The sequence below is a fragment of the Bombus affinis genome, chromosome 8, assembly GCF_024516045.1.
Source record: "Bombus affinis isolate iyBomAffi1 chromosome 8, iyBomAffi1.2, whole genome shotgun sequence".
NCBI lineage: Eukaryota > Metazoa > Arthropoda > Insecta > Hymenoptera > Apidae > Bombus > Bombus affinis.
The window spans coordinates 13,109,908-13,129,618 of NC_066351.1; the positions used below are offsets into that span (position 1 = coordinate 13,109,908).

Consider the following 19,711-nt stretch of genomic DNA (forward strand, 5'->3'; position numbering starts at 1 on the left):
TTTCAAACATTTATATTAGAGTCTCATTTGTTATATTTACTAGAGTTTATTACAATTAGTCTTTATTTACAGTTACAGTTTGTTTTTAATCTTGTCCACATAGAGGAGAATAAAATAAGATTCGAATATGGTTTTCCAAGTTTAAGTTACAGTTTCAAGTTTAATGACGTTTTATCTTTTATTATCTTAAATACTTCAAATAATCAACAAAGTGTAGTTTTAAGAACAAATTATAATATTTTATGTTTTGTTATAGATATATCATAGGCTCAACTTCTTCTTACCATCTGGGGAAGATCTAATGATGGCTTGATAGCCAAGAATGTAAATATCTTTGTATTCCATACCTCAATTAATTCTATTCTGTATATGTTGTTTTAAATACTACTAATTAAGGAGTAAAATTTGATTGAACTTCGGTAGATTGAAATCTATTCTTCTACTGAATTAAAATAGAATGTTAAATTTTTAATATCGTATTACAAGGTACAAATATCTGAAATGCTTAAAAAATCATTAAGTTCACAATTCCTAGATTTCAAATTTACATATTAGAGTTTTAGTATCTCAGTTCTTATACTTATCAAAGTTTATTGGAATTTCAATCTTTATTATTACTAAATTACTATTTTTATTTAATTACTAAATTAGCAATTTTCCAAATAATCAGCAATCAATCATAATGTTTTATGTTTTGTTGCAGATTTTATACAGTCCTGATTTCCTTCTACTCTATAGCGGAAACTTCACAGTGTTTCAAAAGCTAAGAATGTAAGTATTTTTTCACACTATACTTGACTTAATTTTATTTTCCATAGTTTGTAATGAATGTAAAATAACTTCAATAGTTTTAATAGCAACTATAGAATAAAAAATATATCCCTAATATGAGTAAAAAGTCATGAGAATTTCAATTTCATTCCTTCAAGTTTAATAAATAGCAATTTTCTATTATCTTAAATTTTTTAAGCAATGAACATTCTGTCTCTAAAAACAAATTATAATATTCTATGCTTTGTAACAGATTCTTCACAGTCTCCACTTACACCATGGGCTTTTTCAACAGTCTTCGATGACGTTGGTTTTCCTGATGAATTTTCTCGGGCTGGTGTAGCATCGATGGCAACGTTCTCCGCATCTAATGGTGAGTCGTATGCATTTCTGTTCCTCTGGTCGCTCAATCATATCGTAGGACCAAAGGTCCGAATCGATACGGGTGACTGGTTGTATTACGTAGAACTTTTTGCGAGCACAGTGACCGCGGATATTTATTATATCCGTGAATAGTAACATCTTTTTTCCAAGTTTTGATATATTAGCTCAGGATAGGATCTTGCACATCGCGATTCTAATAAATAGTTTTCTAATAATTAGTTTATATTTGAGAATATATTCGTGCGTGAATGAATGAAATATACTTAATCTATATGAAGCAATGAATTTGAAAAAAAAGGAACAAAAATTAGATATTGACATGATCTCGTTGAAGCGAAGAAGTCGGATGCCCTCCGACTTCGTTGCTATAAAAATTGCATTTGTTATATAATGATAATGACAATACAATACAATAAATAATCTTCGGTTCCATTTTCTCTTTTTTGACAATACTAAGTCACATTTGATTATTTAACTTCACCTATTATAAACTTCAGCAGGATCTAAAATGTAAGTTAAAGTTCAATGTTTTCCGTACAAAAATATATGAAATTTTATGTGCAAGAAGAAACTTCGCGCCAGACAGATTTTTTAATCAAAGCAACAAGTTTGAACACTGTTTATGCATTTTCGAAAATGTGCTTTGATGAAGAGATCGTCTGAGGTTATTTCTATTCTATTATTAAATTTAGAGTCAATTATTCCATTTTTTAATCTTATTTTTCAATAAATACATTTCTTGTACAGTATTAATTTTTGTTGTAGTATTAAAATATCAAAGATTTATTAAAATAAAGTAGAGCCATTGTAATTTGAAACACAGTAAACAAAATACAAAATCAAGAAATATTAGTCCGTTAGATACAAAATAGACAAACTAATCTTTTTAGTTCAGGATTTTCAGGTTTAACCTTTTCCGTGTCTATTGTCAAGATCTCATTCACGTGCCCAGGTGCTACTTGGATGGGAGAAAGACAATGGGCACGATGATAATTTATAATGTTGCAAAAATTTCTCAGCGACTGACGACGTGTTAGTGTATCGTGCACGGCGTATTTTCCACATGTATGTGTGGTTAGGTTGTGGAATTGCGTCGTTTTTATTATCGTCCTATCTGCTATAACGTGAAATATTTAAGATATTCATATATTAATTGCATCGATGTAACAATGCAATCACAATTTGTGATAAGAATATCGTAATACACAATCAGATGTGATTATACATTAATGTTGCCATCAATTATGCATTATTATGCATGGTTCTAAGTTTAGTTACAATAGAACACCGAATGAAAGAATAAAATAATACGTGAAATATAGACATACAGATTTTATTACGTTTTACGCAATGACCGCTAGCCTTCGTCAGTCGATTTCAGGAAAATGGTACGTAAATTAGAGCGTGCAAGTTGTATGTCGAACCCCGGGTGTCGGAGGCGTCCCGGGACGTCCTCTCTAGTGTAGGCTCTTGCGCCCGGCTGTATGTGTGAGAATCGTGGAGTGGATGTGTTGGTGTGCTTGTTTTGCCATTTTTTAAATATAGAGTTAGGTAGGATAGGTAGCATATTTTCTTGCGTGCCTGTTAAGTATAAGTAGGTAGGGCCGGGCAGGTTGGCACAGTCTCTGGTCGGGTAGGCGCGTTTTCGAGTGACCAACCTGTTTCTGGAAATCTAATTCGAAGAGTCGACGGTGAAACTGGCGCGAGTGCAGAATGGCCTCGTCTCTGGCTTTGCCTATCTATTCTTCGAATTCCGCGGTCGCGGTCGCGTCTTAGTTCGCGGTAGGGTCGAAACGAACGTATTGCTCGAGCACGTACATGCGAACGAGCAACGATCGCTATGGTCGTTGGTCGTGCATGTGCGATTCAGTCAGCTTCCGCGGTTTACTTCTTTATTTCACCTTTGTAAGGTATTTTTTGTTTCACGATTAGAAAGACTCGAGCTTAGATCTAAGTTTCAGCTGGCATTGCGCCCGATGAAAGAAGAGGCTAAGAGCTGAAGAGGCCCGGCAAATTTGCCATAGAAGAGGGCAACTACTAATGGCTTTCCATCCTCTGGATCATCCAGAAAATGGAAAGTCATTCTTGTTACTACTTTGTCACTGTGCTCGCTTTTAGTATCTGTAGTTGTACTTTTTTTGGGCCGATCTACATGTCGACTCATCATCGTATCGAGCAAATCGCGGTATTTCTTATTAGCGTTGCGAGAGATTAATTTCGGTTTGAATTAGAGTTGCGAAAAAAATGATAATCGCGTATTTGTTTTAGCGTCACGAACTATGATATCGTGAATGTGTTTTGCAATTTTTATTTTCCTAGAATTTTTTAGAGAATTATACATATTAGAATCTATTTTATTTTCTGTTATTTTAAATTAGATCTTATAAACGTCAACTTTTAATTAATTTTGCAATCTTCGGATATTTGAAGTAGCTTTTTGTTCATACAATAGATAGTAATTTATTTTCATCGGATTCATTTTAAGGATTAGTGTTGCGATACTATCCCATCGCGATTTCTAATTGTTTTCCCTATTAGTGTTGCGATGATACGATCGCGTTTTCTGTTTTTTTTTCAAGTAGTGTTGCGTTTACAAAATGCTCAATATCCTTCCACTGGATATGTGGATCACCTGGATCACCGCTCCTGGATCACCCGATACAGCTGAGAAGGCTGTACAAAAGTGGTCGTGCATCAGCAACGTACAATACGTTGCAGCGAGACCTCCCGCAATTAGTATTGCGTATTTGTTAGATACGAGTGCATAGATTAATTTTTATCAGTGTTGCGTACCAACTTTCGGGAATTGCTAGTCCTTTTTTCTCTTTTTTGTTTATTTGTAAATGATGAAAAGAACGAAGCACTCTTCGCGTTTGATTTTCAGAATTTTCTCTTTCATAAATATTAAATTAGCGTTGCGAGACAGAAAGAATATCCCACTCACGGATTTTTGCTCGGGTTTATATAGAGTGGAAGACGATTGAATTTTAGTGGCCCTTCTGGCTACTGTATTGTTTCGTTTTCAGCGTCCCCCATTCCTGCGTTTGTTACTGAAAATATTGCTAGAAAAACATATTCCTTTGTTAACTGTAACATTCCTATAATTACTAAAACACAGAACTCTGTTATTGGTATAATGTACCCACGTGTATAAAGTTGTAAGTATATAGCGGAGTATTGTAGTGAAATTTTTTTTTTGTTAACATTCTTTATCTTTGCTAAAACTCAAAAATAATTGAATGAAATTGGTAAGCAGAATACTTTATTTCCTTAAGTGCTAATCCTGCAAATGAGTTTGTTTCAGACTTACAGGAAGTACCAGTTACGCATTTCAATATTTAATAGCGTCTAATATATGTATGCTAAAGGATCAAAAGAACGAGAGAAATATGAATTAAAGAAGATAGACAAAAGAAAGGTGCCAGGTATTAAATATTACGAAATAATGTTTGAGTCTTATCAATTGGGAAGTAATTATACTCAGAATGTCCCTAATCTTTCACACATTTGTTTCAGAGTCATTTGTGACGTCGATTCAAGAGGATTCATACAATATCCCTTGACTTTGTCATTACTACATTCGCATTCTTACATAGGTAGGACCCAAAAGGAAATTTTTAGACATTAGATAGGATCTACAAAACAAAACCTTTAGATCTTCTATAAGGTAGGGCTTATAGAAATATTGTTTAATTTATACGTAACAGATCTTATATCTGACTTAAACTACACCGATTTTAATTGTTTTGGAAACCTTTGCAGGATAGATATTATTAGATAGAGAGGTATTGTGTTGGATATTCAAAGTTTTCAAAGGTAGTTCGAAATCTTCAGAGATAAAGACACCTATCTATGTAGGTAGAACTTACACAACTTTTACATTTTTATAGATAGGTAGGTTCAGCTAGACTTACAGTTCGGTACATGGTATACGTTTACGTTAAATTTTTACAACTAGGTAGATTGCTTTTGAATCGAGTTAGATTTGTGATTAGGTAGCCTTAATTATTATAATATAGCATGGTGTAATGTACTATATTTTATGTAATAGCTAATTTTGTGTGGGACACATTTTATCCTTTATCCTTCCTCTTCTTTTGTTTAACTCTCAGTTAATTTTCACTGCTATGGAAATAAAGTTATCTGATTTGGCTATAAAAGTTCATAAAATTAAGAAACGATTATGTATCGAAACAATACAGCGACATCTTTTCAAAAACGAACGAACTTTTCGTTCGTCACAATAAATTACTTCTGCGAGGGAAGGATTACGTATTTATTTTTTCTTTCTCTCTCATCCTTCGTGTATTGCATCCAATTTTCGACAAGGTTTATTTCAAATGGTACTTTCGTATTTAAAAAATGCAATTAATGATCAATCTGAACAGAATCGATCAACTTAATTATCGCCTTGGACTGTCGTCTAATCGACAGTCGATATTACAGTTTAAGGTTTCCGTACAATGATAATTCTATTCTCCTAGTTAATAATCGATGGTACTTTAAAAGTTACGAATCATAAAACGAGCTCTTTTAAATGTTTTAACAACGGCGAATAAAGTGTAACTATTACAAAGTATTTTAACAATGTTTATTTGAAAATTTAGCCACGATCAAACACTATTGAATGAAATTTATTACATAATAGTGAACTTACAATTATCTTGCCTTTGTTAAAGGTATCGTAACTATTCCACTTTTGATCGTGCAAAGAATTTAATTCGATCTTTCGTACAATTGAACGAAGAACGTTTTCTCTTGTCTCCCAAATTACTAAGCACGAAACAAGCGTAGCATATTATGAAAAATAAGGGCAGGATAAGGATCGCTATCGTTGCATAGTAATCTATCAACGATATATCGTGGCCGTAGTAACGCAAATGTTTCGATTTGGAAAATTTGATCACGTGCTCCACATTCCATATAGCTCGGTCCATTGGCTTTATCAATTCATCTTTTACAATCTCCGACATCTCTTTGATATTGTTGTAGTATCTGCAAGCGTAATGTTAGTTTTATACACTTTTAACGACAATCGAAGATTCTGTTTTAGAATTTAAAAAGTATGTCTGCCGTGAATTTGAAAAAATCGTTCTATCAGTCACTCACGTTTTATTCTCTATAACTTCGGTCAAAGTCCGGACGACGGACTCTTCGGTGATGGTATCAATGTTCAACGTAAGCCCGATACCAGCATCCAGAATTTTACGCGCGTTGAAAAGTTGATCCCCGAAAAAGGGAATGGCAACTACCGGCACGGAATAGTACACCGCCTCTTGCAACGACTGCAATCCACCTTGCATCACGTAGACCATCAATTTCGGATGTGCTGTATATGGAAGCAATGTTAGTATCGCGGATTAGGCTGAAGTAAAGCGGCGTCTTTGCAGATTATCCTCTCTCGAGCTTTAAGACTATACTCGAACATAGATGAAAAACAAATCGATATGTAAGAAATAAAGGAGTGCTTCAAACCTTCATTCGGATAATTGTATATTTTATCATTTCATTTCGCACATACTCGGTAAATATTTAGCAAGTTATTAAAGCTGTATGAGCTTGCTCTCGTATTTACGTTATAGAGAATGGCTCTTTAATAATTATCTAGTAAAACAGCGTAAGGCAAAGAAACGGGAGAGCTAGGTATTCAACGTTTCGATGGCGAAATAAAATTTAAAGATTACAAAATTTTTAATATATCTGAATGTGAAACAGTTATGCAAAATTTAACAGATTTACGCATTTGAAACATTCATACTTGGACAATTTACGATATTTCAACGAAAAATTCACGTAGAAATTTGAAAACATCGTCTTTTCGTAATTTCTGTTAATAACTTCGAGCTTTATGAAACAAAGAAGAGACCACAGAAGCGATATAAAAAGACAAAGCGAAAAGTGTATCGGTCTCTCGTTGTTCTTTTATTTTCATAGTTAACGGCGAAACGATCATTTTTCCACGGTGGTGAGAGCGTCAAATTTGTGAAACATAGTGAACGATCAGGAAGCTTGAAACGTATTACGTCCACAGGAAAGTTTCATTGAAATCATCCGACGTGTTGAATTTCGGAACTACGTGAACCGTAATAGGCAATTGAATTGAAATTCTCATTATTTGCATGACGCCCACCAGTTACATTTCGCATTTCCACCTTTAATACGCGTTCTACGGTGGGGAGAGATTTAGGGAAGGGGTGGTGAACGTAACCTGTCTGTCAATGTATACGAAAGTTCGCGCTTGCTTGCATTTGCATCGAGTCCGGACGTTACCGCGAACGATGCCGAGTTGTTTGTCAAAATTTCCCGAGAGAATTTTGCTGCCGTGTCATGAGTTATCTTTTCGTTTCGCAATGAATCCTGTAAATCGTCCTTTCCCTGGATTCAATGGAGTATCGTCGTTTATCTTTTCTCGATCGTGCCACTGGGTTTCCAAAATGCATCGGCAATTAACTTTCGTAATAACAAAATCGTTCGATACTTCGCATGTACTTCTCTCTCACTCTCCTTCTCTTGTTCGAATTATTTAGCTCCTTTTTACGTATTTCTATCCGATTTGTACGCTGGTGTTTTGACTTTTGTTTGAAAAATCTCGAACGTTTGAAAAGAGTTGAATTTTGGTAGGAAATAGAGAAAAGGTATAAAAGGAAATTGTATCGCGCGCGAGTCGCATTTGACGCGTGATCATTTAAAAATGAGCGTGGACGAGGTCGTTATACAGCACTTGGTTACCCGAGAAAATTAACATCCCTTCCAAATGAAAGGACCTGCAAAGTCGTCAGCAACTTCATTAAGTATCTGCGCGAGCCTTTGCTCGCCGTTGAATCCTGTTTAACGAACAGACCGTCGTGACGAGTTTTGACGAGTTGTGTATGTAAATCAAACGGAAATACGATAATTAACGAACAAACACGTACTTACGAGCACCGTAGACAATTACGCAAAAAGTTTCTTATTTCGAAGGAGAGATGAAATAAAAAAGAAGAAGGAAAAAACAGAGGAAAGAGAAGAGAATAAAAAAGAAAAGAGTCTCTAATGATCTCTAAAAAATGTCGTGTCTTGCGTCCGAGGGAATCAATGAATGCATTGTATAATACTTAACGAGCACAATTTACTCTATTCATCGGTTTATCAGGGAATAATTTAACCGAGGCATAAATTATCCGTTCGTTACGACGCGATTAATCACTTCGTTCCTTTTCCATCGCGTTAACGTTCTTAAGGCATTTTCATCGTTGGGATAACGATTCTTGTGTGCGCACGCAAGCGATGTCTAGAAGCTAAGCTATAAAACGGACATATCCCGAAGCGGTCAATCTAAGTCTCGCTCAAAGGAGCCGCGAGGAAGCGAAGGGTCAGCTTAGCCTTCGGTAGCCTTACCGAGAATCGCTTGCTGGGGTGCCCACTTCACAAATTTGATGTTGGCTGGATGAATGGCCATGTCTCCGGAGTGTTTCCATAGAACTCTTTGCCTGAGCGAGCTGAGCGCGTTACACAATGCGGTCAAAGGGCCGACTGGCAACTGATGAGTTTGCAGATTCGAGCCTAGGGAGAAATAGATCGCCCCGTGCTCCGCCTTGTCTAGGAATTCTTCAATGTCCTATCGTTAACAATACATCGAACGTTAACCTCGATTCTGCTGAAAGAATTTTAGTTAGAAATGTCAAGATATAGAAGCGACGTACATGCAAAGCCGATTAACTTCATTGTTTACAAATCTCTGGATTTCATTAACTAAGTACACGATTAATGCGTTGAATTGTGAAGAAACAAACGACTTACTGCCACAGGTTTACTTATCTCAAGAAGGTGATATAAATAATTTTACGTTTCAAGGTAACTGTAAAAAATAGTGTTCGAGACATCTTTGTTATGAAATCAGCGGAAAGGTATATGTTATGACTGCAGATGTTTTTAGAGTTCTAGAAACCTCCAGTCTATTTTTAGAGTCGTGTGATATCAACAATCGAAACTGTTCCTCCTTGTGCGTTTTAAAATTATATCCCCTAATTTTTAACGAGCACGAGTTAATTTCTACGTACTAACACGACGATAGAAACAATTTTGCAACAATCGGAGGAGATAGCTCTTGAAAAACAAAGGGAGGTTTCATATTGAAAAAATTTCGGGACAAGAGAATGATACACGCACCTCACGTGGAGTAGAAGGTATTGTTATATTAATTACAGCGGACAGTAGGACTCTCTAGCGAAGCGAACATGCACGTGGATAGCGATCACGTTATGCATCTCAATGTTTCGCATTAATTCCACGTGATACGGATGCAACTGCGTTTCGGGGGATGGTGTATCTCGAAAAACGTGCTCTAACGTCCGAATGAACGTCGGTTTGTTGGATAATTCTCATCGACGTGTCGCGGTACACACGAGGGTTTAGGCGTGTGCCGGTGGTTGTTTGGAGAAGGCAGAAAGAATCGGCGAGAAACGACACTGGTATCTGGATTTTTCTTGTCGGAGGAAACGAACCAGGAGGCTGGAAAATATCTTTCGAGAAATATTTTCTTTCGCAGCTCGGTGTGAAAGGTAAAGGGTAGAGCGGGAGACGGTAAATAGCAATGACCTTTACTTTCGCGTCGCAATGCCGAGCCGTGGGTAAACTTTCTCCTATACCGGTTACCTGAGAGACTGCTACGTATTTTCCCCCGGAGAAATCATTCTCCCTGCTCGCGGTATAGAATTCTACCCTTTGCTGCGGCAAAAGTACGCGAAATAACGTCCGCCGCGTCCCGCAAGGAATAATATCCGTAATCGTTGACTGAATTTAAGTTTCGCAATACCGCGACTTGCATCGTGCGTCGACATCACCGAATGATGGAAGAATCGATCATGACTCCTTGGAACTTGGGCGTTGGATCAGCTTATAGGGTTGGTTTGACGGAGAAAGTGGCGTGAAAGCGCTCGACTTTGAATTTCTCGGGGAATCGACGAATTATCGTATGATCGACGAATGACGAAGCAATCGACGAATCAACAACGATTACTTTGATGTTAGATCAGCTTATAGATAAGTTTCGTAGAGAAAACAACGTCACGTTAGGAATTTGTCAAGTAATATCTCTAGGATTTACCTACCAGTGAGCAATTGTACGGTTTTACGATTTAATGGGGTAGTTTAGGAATTCCGTCGATACCTTGGGCAAGGTTTCCCTTTTCTCCGTGATCTGGAGACTGTGAACCTCGATTACATTTGGCAGCAGCGGTTTCGGATATCCGAATACGTGATTGTTTCCCAATATCACTAGACTGAAGTTTCTGTCGATGTCCTCGATCGAAACGTCAGGCATCCACTTGTTAACGATCTCCTGAGCCCTCGGTAAATGCCAGTATTTATAGTACATTCTGGTCCACGTTGTATAGACGATGTTCCATATACGTTCGTTCAGGCTCATTTTATTCGTGAATGAATATGCCATGTCGGGGTTCAACAGCGGGTCGTCAGGATTTCCTAAAAGTAAAAATCAACATATATATATAAAGAATCATTATATATATATATATATAAGTGACGATCAAGAAAAAGAAACATTCGATTCTCTTTTACCGCGGAAAGAAACGACAAGGTAGCGTGGTTCTGTCTCCTTAATTCTCATCTGATACGAAATCGGTACAGGTTAAAGCACTACTGAGCGATCTATTCTTTTCTACGAAAGCTGTCTCTCTGCTCCGATTGCTCGCACTTTCTACTTTATCGACAATTTACGTCAATTTCGGGCTCGCTTCACGATATTCTGACCAAGCGAGGCACGAAAACGGTAGAAAAAGACGTCGCGAGATGAGCGCGGCCAGACCGTCGGACTCTACTGCCGTAGTCTTTTTCCGCCTCATATTTTCGATAACGTTTATCCTATATAAATATACATATAGTACGCTTACCAACGGAGTCCATAACGTATGGTAGGTTTCCAACGCTGAGGAATCCGATTAGAACCGGTGAATTGTAATGCTTGACGAGGGCGTAGTAGCATTGGTACCACAACTGTTCTATAACAACCGCGTCGAAGCTCTTATTCCTCCTGAAAAAAAAGAAGAATACCGCACCGCGATTTCGAGATTAGCTTCAACCGATGAAGTTGCAACGCGATGGAATTACTGTAATTTCTTTGGCCGGTTGTCGTTTCTCCCCCTCCCTCCCCCCCGCTCTCGGCATAAATGGCAATAGCAAGCAACGGCCGGTGTGATGCCGGTAATTTTCTACGGCTCACGGAAGAAAATTGCGCCGGTGCACTTTTTCTTCTCCTATTCCAGCTTTAACGAGTTTACGAAATGAACTTGTTTTTATTCCACCGGTCGTGCGCTAGTGCACTGTCTTAAATAGAATGAGAATATTCTGTATTACGAAATTAGGTGCTCGATGGCTGGGCTGAACAGTTGCTCCTCGCAAAGCTCGTTCGCCTCTCGCATGTTCTTCCGCAGAAGGGTGAACGCTCCCATGTGCCTGCAAGAAAAATCAATATTTTAACGGATTTAAGCACGTGAAATTCTTCATGTAACACAAAGATGCGTGCGTACCTTAGCCCGGTGCAGTCTTTCTTCCGATAGGAAAACGACAGATCGACGTCTTCGTAGTTCTTGATCGCTTGCTGAAAGATCACATATGCGCGTATCAATTCTGCCTATCGCGAATTTTGAATGTATTTGTAGTCTCTCATATACCGCGATATTTCAGTTTAATCTCTGATTTCTATAATTCGGACAGTGTTCTCAGAATGCTCTCTTTTATCTATTTTGTTTGTGCGGACTTTTATAATCGCTTGTATTAGTGCGTGGAATTTCGATGACGAACTTTTTGCATTATGATTAGCGGATGATGAACGTGGCTTATTTATTTTAAGAACGTAGTAGATGAATTGGTAGGAAGCTTGTTACCAAATATCTTCGCTACGAGATTTCAGAAATTACTTGAAACTGTAGCGTGATCATTTTGCAAATATCCTTCAATAATGGTTCAAAGATAATCGGAAAGACCCGCTTGCGTTAATTTGTTTGTCACGTTCAATTGGTGGAACGGACAATATCGCGTGTCTGTCATGAGAATTTATGAGAATTATGACAGGCATATTTGTCGTTGATTTACATCGTATCACCGAATTCTTGATTTCTCTGGAGGAAAAAAAGGAAAAGGTGGATAGAAAAAAAGGCGGAGAACGGCGAGCATCGGGTCACAAAGAGATGCGTTTAACAAGAAGAAACGTTAGTAAGGGTAAATTGAAGCCGAACGAAGTTTGCGTAACTTTGAACCGGAGTTTATGGAGAGGGTAAAGGAGAGGGACACGAAAACGGATCGGGGCCAGAGAAAAGTGGAAGTAGAGCGAGACAAGAAGAGAAAGAGAAGTAAAAATGAACTGCCGGGCGAACGTGGGAAGAAGGCACGAGAGGTACGCGTGGCCAAAGTGGAGCACAGAGTCAAACACCTATCCGAGATATCTTTTCGAACTTTTCCCTACGGTCTACGCGATATTATTGAATTATTAAACCATCGTTATAACCTTGTTAGAAGTGTTTTCGCGCCTTTTTACTAACTTTCCCAACGCTGATAAATGACGGAAGTTCTAACGTGATTGTATTGCGTATAAATTGCCATACTTTGCCGGTAATGGTTAAAACTGTTTCTAACTCGATAAAATTTCTCCGTTCTCCGATTCGGAAGAAGGAAAGTAGGAAAGAGGGAAGAGAATGGAAAAGGGGGAACGGAAATCGATTAGATGGCGAGCAAATACGCGAAACAGTCATCGGAGAATGATGGAAATATCATTGAAAGATGATCGAGAGTCAACGAGATGGAAACGTAGAGAAAAATGGGGAGAAAGAAAGAGGAGAAAAATCGCACTTACCTTTGACGGAATGGTTGATATCACGGTAACGTTGTGTCCACGAACCGCCAAAGCTTTCATCAATGCTTGAAAGGGTTGCTGGTGACTGTAGCTCGCGCTGGGACAAATTCCGAGGATGTTGAATCCAATGGCGGGCGAGAATTGACGAAAGAGTAAAAGCACCAACAACATAGACAACATCTTGTATACCGTTGTACCAACGTATTTCGAGAATACACTCGAGCCACGAGAAATAGTCTTTCAATTTTTTAAACGAGAATCGAGGTTGCTGGTGTTACGCCTTTTGTAGAAATTTCTAAAGGGATCTAGCAGACTGGAGGGCGGGAGAAGAGGCTAGAGAACGATCTTCCCCGTGAAAAATTCACAACATGTTTCACGATCAGTTTGCTTGGGGCCACGATAAATAAGTGAACCGCTTGTACATCGGTCGCGTGTTTCTCGCACGGCTTGCCGGAGAAATAATGCAAAGCCGGCTTCGACTAGTGATAGATATTTTTATACATCGCATCGCGTGAAACATAAAAGCGTCATTCAGAGGCTATGGAGCATTTCATGGAATCTATTACCTTATCTCTTTAGCGCGTGGTAAGAGGCAATTCCTTCAAGGTCATCGTATAATATATACGATACGTCTCCACATCCATATTACAGTGACTGTTATAAATATTAAATAGCAGTATTCTTTCGTAAATAATTCGGCAAGACAAGTCTATATTTGTCTATGCATTAAATTTTTAAGGATTGTTCATCTCCGCAACGTAATAAATATGCATTTCAGCTGGAAACTTTTAGCCAGCCTGCATGATAGATGGAGAATTTAAATAGTTTCGTTCCTTCGATTCTTCGCGCAAATAGAATTCCTCGAAAAATATACGATAAACAAAAAAGGTGATTGTCCCCGGAAAAAAGGGAAGGAAAGAAAGAGATCGTTCTCGCCGGATGGTTTCGAAATTTACGTGTAAATTATGAGTCGGTCGAGAAAGCAATAATAAGAAAAGGGAAAAAAACATAGAAGGGAAAAGGGTCGGGTAGAGACGAATCACCGAGAGTCGCGCCATTAGCTTCGATGTACGCTTCTGCCTCGCCGTCAAGAGAATGGCTCGGTTCAGCGTACGGAATGATGCGGTCGCTGGGGCCGAAGAAAAATTGGTCAACCATTTCTAAAGAAAAGTTTCAACCGAGAAAAATGTCATCTGTTTTCGCGAAAACTATGCTACTTTTTCGTGTTAGCCGATTTTGCCTGCGTAACAATATCGTGACCATATACATACGTAACGACGATCATGTGACATAGATTTCACGTCCCATAGACCAGTTACACCATGTAGCTTCGTTCTCGTAATTTTCTAAAAAAGAGAAAATAGAGATATAGAGAAAAATACATAGATATATATAGATAGATAAATAGATAGAGAGAGAGAGAAAGAGAAAGAGAGAGAGAGAGAAGAAACGAGAGAAAGGGAATAAAGAACGAAAGAACCGACTCATTGGTCCGTGATGCATATCGTTTAATCGTTAATTAAAAACTTACAACGTTACGTCATTACGCGTCGGGCAGATAAACGTTTCAGGACGAAAACAAAAGATTTTTGCATGGCTGGCGTAACGGCGAGCTTAAACGCGTCTCATTACTTAGAGTCGTAATAATACCTGGAATACGAGAAGAGCCTCGTTAATTCGAGATATTGTGCGCACCGTTGCACCGTAAAGGTGCATCGTTTGTGTTGCCTGAAAAAAGTCACGAGGACTCGTCCCTTTAATCGGTCCCCCCATTTACCAGCGGCCATTCCTCAGGAATAATCGTCCTTACCGTTAATTTTCACGACATTTGCAAGATCTTGCCTCGCAGAGTTCTCGTTTACCGCAAAATACTTCTCCAAACGATCGTTACTTCCGGTTCGTTCTTCTGGAAGAGGTACGGGTTTAGGTGCTCCTGAATGTTGACAAGTTAGACATTCCGGAACACGTAATAAGCAACGTTACGACTTTAAAGAGCCCCGGCCAGACGCCGCGGGAAAGCGGAAAATTCGAATCGCGTGTCAGAATCAGATGCGTCTGATAAGGGTTGAAAGCGGTTGCTGACGGTTAAGGGAGCTCGTCTTCAAACTCGGCGACAGGTCAGGAACGAACAGATCGACGGCGAACAGGGACACAGAGTGTAATAAAGGGTTCCAACAAACTGTACGCGTCAAAATCCGTATTTCGACAAATTGTCGCCGCCTATCAAGATACTTTAAGGACACGTGCTAGGGCGATTTATTCGATTCAGCTCTCGCGTATTACTCTTGCGCAGTCGCTCTCACGAGAATGATCACGAGAACGATGCACTTTTCGAAAAGCTAGAGGCGAGCGGTTGGAAGCGTAGATAACTGGCGATATCGTCGACGATAACCGATATTAATAAATTCGACGGCGTGACGATAAATGACAACGCGATATTCGAGAAGTTGGACACGAACGATCGATCAGTTCGAAACACTTGGAATGTCTGTCATACGTAGTTTAAATTACTCTGTGAATAATCCAACGTATCCTGGAATAGGATATATGAGGGGGCGGGGATGAAAGAGGAATAGAGAGAAACGTTTAGGGAGGGAACACGATGGAACGAGGGTAAGATAACTGGTGTGGTGCCCCCTCTTGTCAAGCCGCAACACGAGCCACGGTTTAATACAATGCCGTCGAGAACGATGGTAGGGGAGAAATAGAGGCTTAACACGAAGGGAAAAGGGGGTCAAAAAGGAACGGGATTTGAGATGAAGAGAGAGAGAAAGAGAAAGGGAGAGAATTCAGCTCCGACAGCAAAATGCTGCGTGTGTCACTAAGTAAGCGTCTAGATTTGCTCGTCCTTCTCTACTCTAGAAAAGCCAGTAGACTGGCAGAGGATGTGTCAGCTTCAGCTGTGTATGTTTTGCGAGATCCCTCCTCAGTTTCTCTCTCGTCTCTTTTCGTTACGTTCTATGTTCTCCTGTATCCTCTATCACCCTCACCTTCTATCCACAAGGTGTCTACCGTGTCTTTGTCCCTTGTACTCAGTTTCTAGCGTGCGATTGTACGGCACCCACTTGCGGATCTCTCCATAATCCCACTTGCTTTCTCTCTCTCGTCTTCTCTTCCTGGTCGTCTCTTCCAGACGGTATCCAGCAGAGCCAGAAGAGAAGGACAGAGGGAGAGAGTGTTTTTGCGAGAACGCTTATGTAACCGAAATTTAGGATATCCGCGGTTAACATCAGCGACCTCAACGAACCTCGAAGAAACGTTACCGGTGCGTTGGCTTGTCAGAAATTTTGTTACGCTTTTCTTGCCACGTTCTCTCGTACTTGTTACTCCCGTAAACCGATTGCGAAACATTAGTGTCGCGCGGATATCGTATTTTGTCGTAGTCCAAGGAATCATCGATTTTGTTTGCTACTTCACGTATCAAAGGCTTATATAAATCTGACGAGTGCTTGAGGCGATATGAAATAAGCTGCGTCAAAGTTTCTCGAGGTTTTCTAAATCTTTGGAGCGATCCACGTCGAAGAAGGATCCTCGACATCGGCTAGAGCCTCGTCGATATACGTCCATTAACTTCGGGAGGGCCTCGTCGAGCCGTGTAAACCGTCGTTTCGCTCATTAACAAGCGTGCTCGGTGGCGCGAATCATTCCATTCACCCTCCAGCACACAGGCCGTGGTACCACCGTGTACATGCACGAAACTGTGGTTGCTGATGCAGGCATCGTTCGGTGTACGTCTATGCAACAGGAACTTAAGTACCCGTGATTAGAGTTCCCGTGGGAGCGTGGTAGGGGCTTCAGGCGTCCACAGGTATACGATTATATATGCCTAAGTACATATTTCCCACGCGTATGGTTTCTTTACGAACTGCTAGATGAGTTTACGGGGCGACTAATGAAATTATTTCTGGTCACCGAGCGCCATAATCGTGTCAGGAGAACTTTCCACGTTTCTGTGCCGCGACAAGGGCCATCCGGCTTGGATCGTTTTCGCATGGCTCTTTGCGCTTCTCCCGCAGCACCCGACCTACCCAAAGATAAATATTTGCGAGCCCTTCATTACGCTTTATGGAATATTTTTTTCCCATCTTCTTTCCTTTCTTCTTTTCTTTCTTTTTCTCCCACTTTCTCTCTCTCTCTCTCTCTCTCTCTCTCTCTTTCGCTCTCCTTTTCGTTTACATCATCGTACGGAACCGTATAATCATCGCAATTTCCTCTCGGCCGCTTAGCAAATTTTGCCAGGCCCATTGCGAGGAAGCCACCCGCCCGTATTCTCCATCACGCTCTGCCGTTTTTTAAACTTTGTGTCCTCCTTTTCTTCGCTCGCGGCCACCTCTAACCCCTCTCCTTCCTCGCGGATGATATTTATTTTTCGCCAAGTTTTGAGTATTCTTGAGAACGTGAGATTTCTTTGAGACATCTACGGTGATACCGCAGAGGTTAATTTTCTCGATGATGTTACGAATTTGCACTTCTAAGTTGTTTTTAAAACTACCACAAAGGAAGGCAGAAGGAAAAAAAGAGACAGCGAAGATTCCTCGGGAGATGCAACAACTTTCCGTGCTTGAGGATGGTTTATTAAGTACCGGAATCGCATAGACGTCCTGCTCGAACTTCGTTATCCGTGCCGTTTCCTTCTCCTCGTTCGCGTACCGATAGATTCGATTTCGTTCCCTTAAAGTGGCTACTTTAGCCTTTGCTTGTGCAGCCGTCTAATCAGAAAACGAAACAAATCTCAAAGGGATGCGCTTCGAGCGCAGCATAGAAAGTGCAAGCCGAACTTTCCGAACGGTATCGAACTTCCATCGAGGAAACGTTCCGCGCACTTGATCCATTTACAGGATGAGCTCTCTTTGGCGTAGGTAGAAATAAGAAATGGATGGAACGCGCGGCTTCTTTCCCTCCATTCCCTTTTTCGTTTCACTCGCCGATCTTGTTCCTTCGTGTAGGCTACGTCTAAACTCGTGCAATGTGCTCGGAACGATTCTACGTCACGGAAATAAAGACTGTTCGAGCAAACGATAACGGCCATGGAGAAACAACAGAGGAAACCGCACTCTGTAATTCAAGGTGCACGCTCACTCGGATACCTCGATCGTTATTTTCATCGTTGCCAGTCGCTATAACGTTATTATTCTTAAGCGTCGTTAGAAAACATCGGAAACCATCGGAAGGGAATAATATTATTCCGATGCTTCTGTCTCCCTTTCCTTCGTTTCTTTCTTTCGTTCTTCTTCCTCTTTTCTGCTGTCGAGTGGTTTATTAAATCAAATTTAAAGGATTTGCCCGTTCGCATTATCTCCTTTTCTTGTCCCTTGCCTGAAAATTTTGATTTATATCGACACCCGAGGTTATCGACACCCGAGATGTTTGTTCAAAATCTTTGAGAGGACATATTTTCAAGAATTTCCTGATGCTTGGGTTTTTACCTACGGAGTCATCGGAATTTTATCGTTGACAAAATGGTTTGGTTTAATCGAGGTCTGCGTGATAAAATATTAAAGGGCGGAAAGAACGCCGGCACCACGAATCGATCAATTAATTTCACTTAAGAATGTCTCGTGTGTACCGTGGCTGTCTACTCTCGCCTCGTTATTCGCGAAATATCCCGCAAGACATATTACTCCCTTTTTTAATCTTTCTCTAGGCTCGATGCGTCCCGCTGTTTATCGCGTCGTATCTCTTCGGGTGCACGCATTGTGCTTCGCATTACAATATTGCGAACTGCTGTTGCGACCAGAGGAAAAAGAGAGACTCGGAAAAGCCGGAGAGAAAAAGGGAACGTAGAATATAGAAAAAAAAAGGAAAAAGGTGAGCGAGGAAAGAGAGCAAAAGAAGGAGCGAGAAGAAACGAGGAAGAAAGAGGGAGGACGAAAGAAAGGGAGAACGAGCGACACTGATACGAGCGGGGAAAGAAAGAGAGGAACAAGGGACAAACAGAACGAACACGTAGTTGCCGCTGAACGTGTAGGATGAGTAATGAAACGGTCAGAGACAGAGGTTCTCTAATCCCTGTGGATATAAGATGAAATCGTTCAGGGAGAGGATAACGGCCGGTAAACCGGGAAAACCAAAGAAAATTCGTGATCGTTACACCAGAAGCATCGCCATCGTTTTTAGATTAGCTCCAACCAAACGTCGAAGATATTCCTTCGTCACGCGAGATACAAAGGAAAGGTTCGAACGTGAATCCAGGTTTCGATACGAGAGATCGTCTGAATTGCCTTCTCGTCAGGATCGAACTAATAATTTCGTTCGATCGTACTTGAACGTTTCATGGATTTATGTCTCGCGATAGAAGGAACGACTATGCTAAATATCGTAAAAAGAATATTTGTTCTCTCTTTCTTTAGCAACACCTAAGTCGCCGTATTGAACATGGAGCTGTACAATTCTAGATACGCTACAAATGGACGATAAGCAGCAATCCGTGGATCTCGCTTCGAATGGGGGGAAGTTAGGAACGCGAAATTTTGTGGCGCGCTCGTTGAATCAACTTAATTAAACTCCTTAATCCATTTCTATAACGTCTTAAGTCCGTTTCTCAACGAAACTCGCGAGTTCTTCCAGGGTCGGTGGAACTTCTTCAGACGTATATTCGCGTGTCAGTTTCCGCATTAGAATTCAACGGCGACGGATAGAAGCGCGGAGGATCGCGGAAACCACTCGCTCGGAAAATGAAATATCGTTTCGCGCGGAAACCAGATTAAC

The 19,711-nt window shown here is 40.0% G+C and overlaps 2 protein-coding genes across 5 annotated transcripts in view; one reads left to right on the plus strand and one right to left on the minus strand.

The window, feature by feature from the left end:
- Nucleotides 1–19,711, plus strand: part of LOC126919251 (lachesin-like) — a 281,367-nt gene that overhangs the window by 1,782 nt on the left and 259,874 nt on the right. For 2 of the 3 annotated variants that reach the window (XM_050728187.1, XM_050728198.1), the window contains exons 3-4: nucleotides 257–324; nucleotides 704–1,144. In XM_050728187.1, the coding sequence (XP_050584144.1) occupies nucleotides 973–1,144 (172 nt within the window). In that variant the 5' untranslated portion in view covers nucleotides 257–324; nucleotides 704–972. Of the gene's footprint in view, nucleotides 1–256; nucleotides 325–703; nucleotides 1,145–19,711 lie in introns of those variants that run through there. The other variant, XM_050728196.1, reaches the window with a different exon arrangement.
- On the minus strand, nucleotides 5,733–13,487 carry LOC126919240 (UDP-glucosyltransferase 2-like). 2 transcript variants are annotated; one of them, XM_050728170.1, is made up of 8 exons: nucleotides 13,004–13,486; nucleotides 11,682–11,752; nucleotides 11,509–11,607; nucleotides 11,046–11,185; nucleotides 10,304–10,617; nucleotides 8,533–8,752; nucleotides 6,265–6,484; nucleotides 5,733–6,150 (listed from the first exon to the last, which is right to left on the minus strand). In XM_050728170.1, the coding sequence occupies exons 1-8, from the start codon at nucleotides 13,181–13,183 to the stop codon at nucleotides 5,844–5,846; spliced, it is 1,551 nt and encodes a 516-aa protein (XP_050584127.1). In that variant the 5' UTR covers nucleotides 13,184–13,486; the 3' UTR covers nucleotides 5,733–5,843. The 2 variants fall into 2 exon arrangements, with proteins under 2 accessions (XP_050584127.1, XP_050584128.1); XM_050728171.1 differs by lacking the exon at nucleotides 5,733–6,150 and having other exon boundaries at nucleotides 6,332–6,569; nucleotides 13,004–13,487.

What these genes read in the sequence shown, in the direction of transcription:
- LOC126919240 (XM_050728170.1), bottom strand. Translation starts at nt 13,183, where the DNA reads ATGTTGTCTATGTTGTTGGTGCTTTTACTCTTTCGTCAATTCTCGCCC. An exon ending in AAAGACTGCACCGGGCTAAG is followed by an intron (nt 11,608 to 11,681) that starts GTACGCACGCAT and finishes TTTTTCTTGCAG; the next exon opens with GCACATGGGAGCGTTCACCC. An exon ending in GAAGTTATAGAGAATAAAAC is followed by an intron (nt 6,151 to 6,264) that starts GTGAGTGACTGA and finishes TTACGCTTGCAG; the next exon opens with ATACTACAACAATATCAAAG.